The sequence below is a fragment of the Pseudophryne corroboree genome, chromosome 5 (assembly GCF_028390025.1).
Source record: "Pseudophryne corroboree isolate aPseCor3 chromosome 5, aPseCor3.hap2, whole genome shotgun sequence".
Classification (NCBI taxonomy): Eukaryota; Metazoa; Chordata; class Amphibia; order Anura; family Myobatrachidae; genus Pseudophryne; species Pseudophryne corroboree.
Window position 1 is genome coordinate 407,876,587 of NC_086448.1, and position 12,319 is coordinate 407,888,905.

At 47.0% G+C, this 12,319-nt stretch overlaps 1 protein-coding gene across 3 annotated transcripts in view; it reads right to left on the minus strand.

Annotated features, from left to right (window-relative positions):
* CCT5 (chaperonin containing TCP1 subunit 5) overlaps positions 1-12,319 on the minus strand; it is a 187,837-nt gene that overhangs the window by 113,756 nt on the left and 61,762 nt on the right. For all 3 annotated transcript variants that reach the window (XM_063922762.1, XM_063922761.1, XM_063922760.1), the window contains exon 4: positions 6,648-6,846. In XM_063922762.1, the coding sequence (XP_063778832.1) occupies positions 6,648-6,846 (199 nt within the window). The remainder of the gene's footprint in view (positions 1-6,647; positions 6,847-12,319) is intronic.

Here is a 12,319-nt window from a genome sequence, read left to right on the forward strand (position 1 = left end):
AGGTCCCATGGTGCCACTGGAGGCACAAATGGAGGCTGGAAGTGCAGAACCCCTTTCACGAAGGTCTGAACCTCAGGAAGAGCAGCCAATTGTTTTTGGAAGAAAATTGACAAGGCCGAAATCTGGACCTTGATTGATCCCAATCGAAGACCCGCCTCCACACCAGCCTGCAGAAAATGGAGAAAACGTCCCAACTGAAACTCTTCCGTAGGAGCCTTCTTGGATTCACACCAAGACACATTTTCTCCAAATACGGTGGTAATGTTTCGACGTTACTCCTTTCCTGGCCTGAATAAGTGTGGGAATGACTTAATTTGGAATACCTTTTCGGGCTAGGATCCGGCGCTCAACAGCCATGCTGTCAAACGTAGTCGCGGTAAGTCTTGATACACGCACGGCCCCTGCTGCAGCAGGTCCTCGCAAAGAGGAAGAGGCCAAGGATCTTTTATGAGCAACTCCTGAAGATCTGGGTACCAAGCCCTCCTTGGCCAGTCTGGGGCAATGAAGATTGCTCAAACCCTTGTTCTTTTTATGATCCCGAGAACTTTTGGGATCAGCGGAAGTGGAGGGAAGACATACACTGACCGGAATACCCACTGGGTCACTACAGCATCCACTGCTATTGCTTGAGGGTCTCTTGACCTGGAACAATATTTCTGAAGCTTCTTGTTGAGACGAGATGCCATCATGTCTACTTGAGGAACTCTCCAAAGACTTGTCACCTCTGCGAAGACTTCTTGGTGGAGGCCCCACTCTCCTGGATGGAGATTGTGTCTGCAGAGGAAGTCTGCTTCCCAGTCGTCTACTCCCGGAATGAAAATTGCCGACAGAGCCTTTACACATCTTTATACCCAGGAGGAGGATCTTAGTCACCTCTGCCATTGCCGCTCTGCTTTTCGTTCCGCCTTGCCTATTTATGTACGCGACTGCCGTTACATTGTCCGACTGGTTCTGCACGGGATGATATTGAAGATGTACCGCTTGTTGAAGGCCGTTGTAAATGGCTCTCAATTCCAGAACGTTTATGTGAAGGAAGGCTTCCTGACTTGACCATTTTCCTTGGAAGCTTTTACCTGAGTGACAGCTCCCCAGTCTTGGAGACTTGCATCCGTGGTTACCAGGACCCAGTCCCGAATCCCGAACCTGCATCCCTCTAGTAGGTGTGAACTGTGTAGCCACCACAGGAGCGAAATCCTGGCTTTTGACGAGAGGACTATCTTCCGGTGCATGTGTAGGTGGGATCCCGACCACTTGAAACTCCAGCTTGTACCCCTGGGATACTATCTGTTAAGCCCAGGGGCCCAGGCCAGACTGAATCCAACCTTGGCTGAACAGTTTGAGACGTGCCCCCACCCGAGCAATCTCCCGCAAGGGAGCTCTAGCGTCATGCTGCAGATTTGGCAGAAGTAGGGGTTGACTTCTGCTCCTGGGATCCTGAAGCCGCTGTAGACTTCTTTCCCTTTCCCCTACCTGCAAAGAAGGGGGAACATTTTGCCTTTTTGTATTTATTGGGCCGAAAGGACTGCATGAGAGAGTGATATGTCTTTTTTGCTGGTGCAGAAGGCAAAAAAGTCGACTTACCTGCGGTAGCCGCCGAGACTAACGCATCTAGTCCATCACCAAATAAGGCCTCACCTTTATATGGGAGAGCCTCCATATTCCGTTTGGAATCTGCATCCGCGTTCCACTGGCGAATCCACAACGCCCACCGAGCCGATATTGCCATGGTAGCGGCTGTTGAACCCAAGAGTCCAATATCTTTCATTGCCTATAGCATGTATGCGGCAGCATCTTTGATATTCCCTAACTTAAGGAGTATCTCATCTTTATCAATCATGTCAATTTCCGATGACAGGCTTTGACCATTTTTCAATAGCGCGACTCACCCACGCGCAAGCAATTGTGGGTCTGAGTAGCGTACCATTGGCAACATAAATGGATTTCAATGTAGTCTCCATTTTGCGGTCTGCCGGCTCCTTTAGTGAAGCCGTGCCAGGTGCAGGGAGAATTACCTTCTTTGTCAACCTGGACAGTGCACTGTCTAACACAGGGGGCGACTCCTTTTTTCTGTCCTCCACAGGAAACGGATAAGCTATCTGAATCCTCTTGGGAATACGAAATTTATTTTCGGGATTCACCCACACCCCTTCAAAGAGAGTATTCAGCTCGTGGGAAGGAGGGAACGCGACTTTAGATTTCTTTTCTTTATAGAAACGAGCCTTCTCCTGAGGTACAGGAGTGGCTTCCGTGACTTCCAGAACATCCATTATAGCCACAATCATATATTGTATATTTTTTGCCAATTTATGATCTATTTCCCTGGAGTCACTATCGTCGACACAGGAATCAGTGTCCGTGTCGGTATCAGTATTCACAATATTTGCAAATGGTCTCTTATGTGACCCAGAGGGGTCGCCTGCAGATGGAAGAACAGAACCCTGAAATATCACATCTTCCACAGATTTTCACCAGCATTCTGCATGAGATTCAGACTTATCTAATCTCCTATTGATATAATGCATACTATCACGTATTTCTTTCACCCATGCAGGCTCTTGGGAGTGTCGGCAGTGCCACCACATTACAAGACTGCGTCGCTAAAATGGCTTCCTCCAGGGGAAGAACTCCCTGCCTCAGGCATGTCTTACACACGTGCATAACACACACACACACACACACACACACTGGGACTTATAGGGGACAGACCCACAGTAAAATCTGTCAGAGGGACAGTGTTTAGGAGCAGCCAGTTCACAATCCCAGCGCCAGTATCTAATGCCTGTGAACACAAAATGGCCACTGACATGCAGCGGTTTTACACAGTAAACACACCAAATTCGCTTGTGCCCCCCCCCCCCTTTTGCACCCTGATACTTGTAGTCAGAAGTGGAGCAGGACCAGCGATGTCTCTGCAGTCTGAGGAGAGAGAGAGAAAATGGTGCTGAGCAGTGTGCTGGCTGCCTCAGGAAGCTCCGCCCCTGCAATGGCGCATTTTTACCTCAGATTTTACGTAATATTTATACTGGCGGGGGTAGGGCTGTCCCTGGGCATCTTATGCCCCTTTTAGCCATTTTATTTAGGTATTTTGTTCTCCTCCCCCCCACAGTGCCTGTGTGTGGGCAGCAATGGCGCGCTGCGCACCCGCCAGCCGCGCGGTACCTCAGCCGTCACTTTACTTGATTGAAGATCTATCTTCTTACACTCACCTGTCTTCTGACTTCTGGCTCTGTGGGGGGTGACGGCGAGCTGTGGGAGTGAGCATCTAGACACGGCTAGCGTTCAGTACCCTTCAGGAGCTAATGGTGTCCTGTCAGCCAGAAGCAGAGCCATGAAACTCTTCAGGAAGTTGGTTCCCACGAAGCAGGGAGACTGTTGCCAGCAGTTCTCCCTGAAAATAAAAAACCTAACAAGTCTTTTCAAAGAAACTCAGTAGAGCTCCTCTGGAGTACATCCAGTCTGCCTGGGCACATTTCTAAAACTGAGGTCTGGAGGAGGGGCATAGAGGGAGGAGCCAGTTCACACCCATTGAAAAAAGTCTTAAGAGTGCCCATGGCTCCTGTGGAACCGTCTATACCCCATGGTCATGAAGTGGACCCCAGCATCCTCTAGGACATATGAGAAATTATCTATAAATCAATAGTACCACAAGATACTGTCTGTCCGAGGCTACTAGTCAGTCAGACTAGGAATTTTGGGAGTGCCTTTTAAGTAACTTTTCTTAACATTAAGTACATCTGCACCACTGGTCTTTTTTGTTTTCTTCATATCATGCAAATTACTATTTATAAACATAATTTGGATGAAAATTGATTGACCCATACTTTATTTGCGAGGGGAAAAAAAAATAAAAAATAAATACATTTGATATTAATCAGTGGGACTTTGCTTTGAGAAACTATGGAAATTAAGGGCGATTATCCTTTTATTATACGGAACTATGGTCAAGTTTTTGCGCGCTGACTGCATTATAACAGTTGTATGCAATATAGAAAAATGTCAACTCCCTATCTCAAGGTTACTTTCCAAAAATAAATAATAATAATAATATAAATATATATATATATATATATATATATATATATATATATATATGTATGGAATTTGTCTCCCCTCTACTGCTTTCTGCTATTGCGAGGAGGATTATCACTGTATTTTGGATTTGGATCTACAAGATTATAAATTTGCAAGAAGGGCCTAACACTATGTCGGTTTTGTTGTATTACTGTTGTTCCAACTGCAAAGCACAATGTAATATCCTGTGCTAGATAAGAAGCCATTAATATTATGTTTCCATTCAGCCACAATAGCACTAGTGAAGTTGGGCACTGATGTTACGTTATCAGGCCAGACTAACAGTCTATTTGGTATATTCAATTTAAGTCGAAAGGACAGTTCTCTTTTTTTTAGGTTGGAAGGGATTCCAACCTATTCAATATATTCGGCAAGTTGAGGCATTCAACTTGTCGAAAAGCACGTGGATCGGCGGAATAGCTGCTGATCCACGTGCTTGTGTCGGTTTTGGCCCCCTTTTCGACATAAAGAGATGTCAGACTGAGATGTGGACCCAGAGGAGAGGGGGAGCGCCGCAGGGAGAAGGGGACAGCTACAGGCAGACAGGGGAGATCAGCGCTACAGCAGGAGGTCACACCTGTGCCACTCACGGCTGTGTCCACCCGGCTCCAGCAAGTGAGGTCACGCTTGCTGGAGCCGGGTGGACACTGCCGTGAGGTCGGGTGGCTGTGTGACATTCTTCTGCAGCGCTGATTTCCTCCGTCTGCCGGCGGCTGTCCCCCGCTGGTCTCCTCTTACACTGAACGCTGCAGCATTTAGATTTCCCTTAATTGAACTAAGGGGACTAGGTCAAAACACAACACCATTATTCTTTTGCCCACTATATAGTAATATGCATTAAAACAAGCAACTTTCTCCAGCCAAACCTAGATACATACTTCAGATTACCAGATGTATCTCTAGAGAACTGCAGCAGCTTTGCCACACAGCACTAGGATCTTTGTGTACAGTTATTTTCTGCCAGCATTTGTGGAAGGTTTTCTCAGGGTAGTCTTTCTCCCATACTCGAAAAACTTACAGGTAATTTAACAATAACCAGTTCGTGTGCATATGTTAGGAAAAATGCAGGCGTGGCCGGGCCGCGTGATGTTACACGCAGCCGCTGCGACGAGTAGCTCTTGGACAGCGCGCAGGAACTGCGCTGGCCGGGAGCTACTCCTGAAGTACAAAAGCATCACCGCTGTACGATGCTTTTGTACTTCTGCGACAGGGCAGGGCCTGTCATGCGGGGCGGTCTAGACCTGTGCTGGGCGTCCCCACGCATGTCAGTGTACCCGATCGTAGCTGTGCTAAATTTAGCACAGCTACAATCACCTCTGAATCACCCCTATGGTCCTGTGGAAGAAGTGGTAACAGATACACAGAGAGGATATTTAAATGCAACTAAACAATTATAGGGTAGTAGAGGGAAGCACAAAGTATCCCAAATTCCCTATCTCCCTAAACCAGTCTGACACCCCAGTGTACTCACAACCTTCTTTTGGTATGTGTATCTTTGCTGGTAGGAGCCTGTAAGTGCAGCACAGGTCACCAGGCAGCTGAATCCATGTAGAAAGTTACCTGAGCTCAAGCCTGCATGAGGAGAGGTGGAAACAGGCTGTGCATTGCACGCTGGAAACAGCCTCTTTCTGTAATTTATCACTGTGATCTGACAATAGGGTGCTGGACTGTGAAGCAACACCCCCTCCCCCCTTCTTCAGTATACTGAAAACCATGGCTGCCCTTCCCGCCGTTGACTTGTTGCCCGCGGGAGATCCCCAGTGCCACCGAACAAAAGCATACTGCTCTCCAAAAGCAGTTTCTCGGCAGCGCTGTTGGGTCTCCCCCTGCTGATTGCCGGGACCCGACAGGTAGCACGCTGAGCCGGCGCTTGCGCTGCACAGGGGAAAGGGGTGTACTCACAGCTTGTGGCTTAGTGTAGCTGTTCGCACCTTTAGGACAGTGTATGGTAGAGACTTTGAAAGAGCCCTGGAAACCAGTCTGTAGCACACAATAGCCTTGTCCCTGCTTTGGATAGAGCAGGGGGAAGGCTCCAGATGTAAAGTAATAAGGATTTAAAAAAAAAACCACCACAAAAAAAATAAAAAATAAAATAAAAATAAATTTAAGTTAAAATACCTAAAAGCTGAAGACTACTCCAGAGTGACCAGCTCCCTAAAGCACATTTTTCTAACTGGGGGATAATGTTTATTACAGATATGTGCCAGCTCCTGGTAACTAAGGGGCAGATTTATTAAGCTCGGTGAAGTGATAAATTGGAAGGTGATAAAGGACCAGCCAATCAGATCCTAACTACCATGTCACAGGCTGGTTTTGAAAAATGACAGTTAGGAGCCGACTGGCAGGTCCTTTATCACTTCACCGAGCTTAATAAATCTGCCCCATAGCCTCTAAACGCAGCATAAGCTCTTCAGTGTCCTCTAGTGGATGAAAGAAGAAAAATAAGGCTGTAAGCTTCAGTGGGGCAAGGACTGAAGTGAATGACAAATATTCTCTTTGTATAGCAATGAGCAAGTGGTGGTAGTATGTAACAAAACAACTATGACTTAAAGAACTTCTGTCAAATATAATCTTACACTTTTGAGCCAAGTGTAGTCATTGCAGTTTGAATAAGCGGTTCCACATTCTCAGGATCAACAGGAAAATGGTCACTGATCTTATCTAAGTTCTCAATAGCAATTTTTGCAGCTTGTTCATATCCATCTGCAATTCTGATAGGGTGAATACCACGATCCAACAATTGCTCAGCTTGTTCCAGCAATGCTCCTGCAAGAACTGAGGAAAGAATGACAGAATAAAAAGGTCATAATGATCAGTAACTTCACCTCGGGTATCTGAACATCTTAAAAGTTGTACTTGACTGGTCACAGCACTTAACTTTTTAACTAAAATAATCTAACAGACAAGTCTAAATCTATATTACATAAATAATTATTAGTCACAAATATAATATGTCAAAGATTAAATAGAATTATACCACCTATAGCAAATAATGTGCATACAAGCAACGGAGTTTATTAGTTTTAAAATAACCAGCCAAAATGATAACACAAATCAAATTTAGCAGGGGTAGGCAACGATGGGACTATAGATCCCAGTTACAGACTTACTGTTTAGGCATTCCAAAAATGTGACCGGTTATGCTGGGATAAATAATGCTACATCATGTCACCTACCCCGAAATATCTATTCCTCAAATAATATATATATAATAAATCTCTCTCTCTATACATCTATACATCTATATATCTATATGAACCACTATATACACACAGAACTTGCACTCAGTCCCAGTTATTCACTTGCAAGGATTTCCTATTATTCAATTAGGACTCATAACAAAGGCGACGTTTCGATCTGCTGTGGGATTTTAATCGTGACCAAAACAACATTGTAAATGGGATTTAATACTGAAAGGAAGAGAATACCCATTTTATTAAGGAGATATACACAGCAACAAATAAACGAACCAGATGTTTAGCTACCAGGTCAAGCGCCACATCGCCTCAAGGATAAAAGGTGCAATTAGAGAGAGGCAATCCCAGGTATTGGGATTAAAAAAAAAAAAAAAAAAAATAGATCAATCCCGGGATTCCGAGGTTTTGGGTGAAGATTTTTAACTCTTTAGTGCACTCCCCATCCCCGCCACTTCCCAGACCAGCCCACACAACTACTCACAATCATTCTCTGGGAGTGCGGGCAGATTCACTTGCTGCAGGCGGTGGATGGCAAGGTGCGGTCCCAACAGCGCGGCCAGCGTCAAACTGCACAGTGACTTCTGATGTCACGCTGCGCGTACAGCACGGGGCAGGGGGAGCTGGCCAGCATCTGGACCTCCCGAGGATGCTCAACGCTGCCTGGTATTAAAACCAAGAGCTTTCTAATCCCGAAATCTCCGGGAGTGGAAGCTCCAGTACCAGGATTGAATCCTGACCACTTTGAAGCCTAAATCCCAGTTTCCTGCCGATCCCAATCCCTGGATTGGCCACCCTAGGTGCAATGATAGCACTAATACGGCTGTCTGATTAAGAGGCTCCTTATCACTGAAGGATGATGCATGGACCACCTCTGGCATTGTGAGGAGTATTACTATGCAAATAATCAGTCCTTCACTTGTTGCTTTACTATGTACATGAACATTATTCACGTTGGGATATTTTTTCAATAAGCACTTTAACAAAATGGATCTACGATAAATGCTTTTTGCATTAATTTGGATGTGCTGGATCCTTTGATGGATGGTTAACTGCATATGCCTGGCACTCCTGAAACACGAGGGAGAGAGACAGCAGGGAGGTTGTTCCAAACATCTTGGATAACTAACCACAGATCTTCTGTGGATGTATATGATCCAATAAAAACTTTAACATTCAGCTGTGCTTCTAGTTTTTTGTTCATATACAACAGGCATGTCCAAACTGCAGCCCTCCAGATGTTGAGAAACTACACATCCCAGCATGCCCTGACACAGCTTTAGCATTCTCTGACAGCAAAACTGTCAAGGCATGCTGGGATATGTAGTTTCACAACAGCTGGAGGGCCGCAGTTTGGACATGCCTGATATACAATGTATTGTTTCACAAGAAGTATTTTCAAAGCTAAAAAGCTGTATTCAAACAAGGTATTTCCAGCCACTTTTAAAAGAAGTTCATTCAATGTTTTATTTTTATTTTTTTATTGTTAATAATAAAACACCACCATAAGAAGGTCCCCATTTTTCCACATCAGCAAAAATAAGAATTTACTTACCGATAATTCTATTTCTCGTAGTCCGTAGTGGATGCTGGGAACTCCGTAAGGACCATGGGGAATAGCGGCTCCGCAGGAGACTGGGCACAAAAGTAAAGCTTTAGGACTACCTGGTGTGCACTGGCTCCTCCCCCTATGACCCTCCTCCAAGCCTCAGTTAGGATACTGTGCCCGGACGAGCGTACACAATAAGGAAGGATTTTGAATCCCGGGTAAGACTCATACCAGCCACACCAATCACACCGTATAACCTGTGATCTGAACCCAGTTAACAGCATGATAACAGAGGAGCCTCTGGAAGGATGGCTCACAACAATAATAACCCGATTTTTGTAACAATAACTATGTACAAGTATTGCAGACAATCCGCACTTGGGATGGGCGCCCAGCATCCACTACGGACTACGAGAAATAGAATTATCGGTAAGTAAATTCTTATTTTCTCTGACGTCCTAATGGATGCTGGGAACTCCGTAAGGACCATGGGGATTATACCAAAGCTCCCAAACGGGCGGGAGAGTGCGGATGACTCTGCAGCACCGAATGAGAGAACTCCAGGTCCTCCTCAGCCAGGGTATCACATTTGTAGAATTTAGCAAACGTGTTTGCCCCTGACCAAGTAGCTGCTCGGCAAAGTTGTAAAGCCGAGACCCCTCGGGCAGCCGCCCAAGATGAGCCCACCCTCCTTGTGGAATGGGCTTTTACAGATTTAGGCTGTGGCAGGCCTGCCACAGAATGTGCAAGCTGAATTGTACTACAAATCCAACGAGCAATAGTCTGCTTAGAAGCAGGAGCACCCAGCTTGTTGGGTGCATACAGGATAAACAGCGAGTCAGATTTTCTGACTCCAGCCGTCCTGGAAACATATTTTCAGGGCCCTGACTACATTCCAGCAACTTGGAGTCCTCCAAGTCCCTAGTAGCCGCAGGTACCACAATAGGCTGGTTCAGGTGAAACGCTGAAACAACCTTAGGGAGAAATTGAGGACGAGTCCTCAATTCTGCCCTGTCCGTATGAAAAATTAGGTAAGGGCTTTTATAGGATAAAGCCGCCAATTCTGACACACGCCTGGCCGAAGCCAGGGCCAACAGCATTACCACTTTCCATGTGAGATATTTTAAGTCCACAGTGGTGAGTGGTTCAAACCAATGTGATTTTAGGAACCCCAAAACTACATTGAGATCCCAAGGTGCCACCGGAGGCACAAAAGGAGGCTGTATATGCAGTACCCCCTTGACAAACGTCTGAACTTCAGGAACTGAAGCCAGTTCTTTCTGGAAGAAAATCGACAGGGCCGAAATTTGAACCTTAATGGACCCTAATTTTAGGCCCATAGACAGTCCTGTTTGCAGGAAATGCAGGAAACGACCCAGTTGAAATTCCTCTCTAGGGGCCTTCCTGGCCTCGCACCACGCAACATATTTACGCCAAATACGGTGATAATGTTGTGCGGTTACATCCTTCCTGGCTTTGATCAGGGTAGGGATGACTTCATCAGGAATGCCTTTTTCCTTCAGGATCCGGCGTTCAACCGCCATGCCGTCAAACGCAGCCGCGGTAAGTCTTGGAACAGACAGGGTCCCTGCTGGAGCAGGTCCCATCTTAGAGGTAGAGGCCACGGGTCCTCTGTGAGCATCTCTTGAAGTTCCGGGTACCAAGTCCTTCTTGGCCAATCCGGAGCCACGAGTATAGTTCTTACTCCTCTCCGTCTTATAATTCTCAGTACCTTGGGTATGAGAGGCAGAGGAGGGAACACATACACTGACTGGTACACCCATGGTGTTACCAGAGCGTCCACAGCTATTGCCTGAGGGTCCCTTGACCTGGCGCAATACCCGTCTAGTTTTTTGTTGAGGCGGGACGCCATCATGTCCACCTTTGGTTTTTCCCAACGGTTCACAATCATGTGGAAGACTTCTGGATGAAGTCCCCACTCTCCCGGGTGGAGGTCGTGCCTGCTGAGGAAGTCTGCTTCCCAGTTGTCCACTCCCGGAATGAACACTGCTGACAGTGCTATCACATGATTTTCCGCCCAGCGAAGAATCCTTGCAGCTTCTGCCATTGCCCTCCTGCTTCTTGTGCCGCCCTGTCTGTTTACGTGGGCGACTGCCGTGATGTTGTCTGACTGGATCAGCACCGGCTGACCTTGAAGCAGAGGTCTTGCTAGGCTTAGTGCATTGTAGATGGCCCTTAGCTCCAGGATATTTATGTGAAGTGATGTCTCCAGGCTTGACCACAAGCCCTGGAAATTTCTTCCCTGTGTGACTGCTCCCCAGCCTCTCAGGCTGGCATCCGTGGTCACCAGGACCCAGTCCTGAATGCCGAATCTGCGGCCCTCTAGAAGATGAGTACTCTGCAACCACCACAGGAGAGACACCCTTGTCTTTGGTGACAAGATTATCCGCTGATGCATCTGAAGATGCGACCCGGACCATTTGTCTAGCAGATCCCACTGGAAGGTTCTTGCGTGGAATCTGCCGAATGGGACTGCTTCGTAGGAAGCCACCATTTTTCCCAGGACCCTTGTGCATTGATGCACTGAGACTTGGCCTGGTTTTAGGAGATTTCTGACTAGCTCGGATAACTCCCTGGCTTTCTCCTCCGGGAGAAAAACCTTTTTCTGGACTGTGTCCAGGATCATCCCTAGGAATAGAAGGCGTGTCGTCGGGATCAGCTGCGATTTTGGAATATTGAGAATCCAACCGTGCTGCCGCAACACTATCTGAGATAGTGCTACCCCGACTTCCAACTGTTCCCTGGATCTTGCCCTTATCAGGAGATCGTCCAAGTAAGGGATAACTAAAACTCCCTTCCTTCGAAGGAGTATCATCATTTCGTCCATTACCTTGGTAAAGACCCGGGGTGCCGTGGACAAGCCAAACGGCAGCGTCTGAAACGGATAGTGACAATTCTGTACCACAAACCTGAGGTACCCTTGGTGAGAAGGGTAAATTGGTCTCACCGAGCCGTCCGGCTTCGGTACCACAAACAGTGTGGAATAATACACCTTTCCCTGTTGCAGGAGGGGTACCTTGATTATCACCTGCTGGGAATACAGCTTGTGAATGGCTTGCAATACTGCCTCCCTGTCTGAGGGAGACGTCGGTAAAGCAGACTTTAGGAAACGGCGAGGGGGAGACGTCTCGAATTCCAATTTGTACCCCTGAGATACCACCTGAAGGATCCAGGGGTCCACTTGCGAGTGGGCCCACTGCGCGCTGAACTTCTTGAGACGGGCCCCCACCGTGCCTGAGTCCGCTTGTAAAGCCCCAGCGTCATGCTGAGGACTTTGCGGAAGCGGGAGAGGGCTTCTGTTCCTGGGAACTGGCTGTGTGCTGCAGCCTTTTTCCTCTTCCTCTGCCACGGGGCAGAAATGAGGAACCTTTTGCCCGCTTGCCCTTATGGGGCCGAAAGGACAGCGCTGATAATACGGCGTCTTATGTTGAGAGGCTACCTGGGGTAAAAATGTGGATTTTCCAGCAGTTGCCGTGGCTACCAG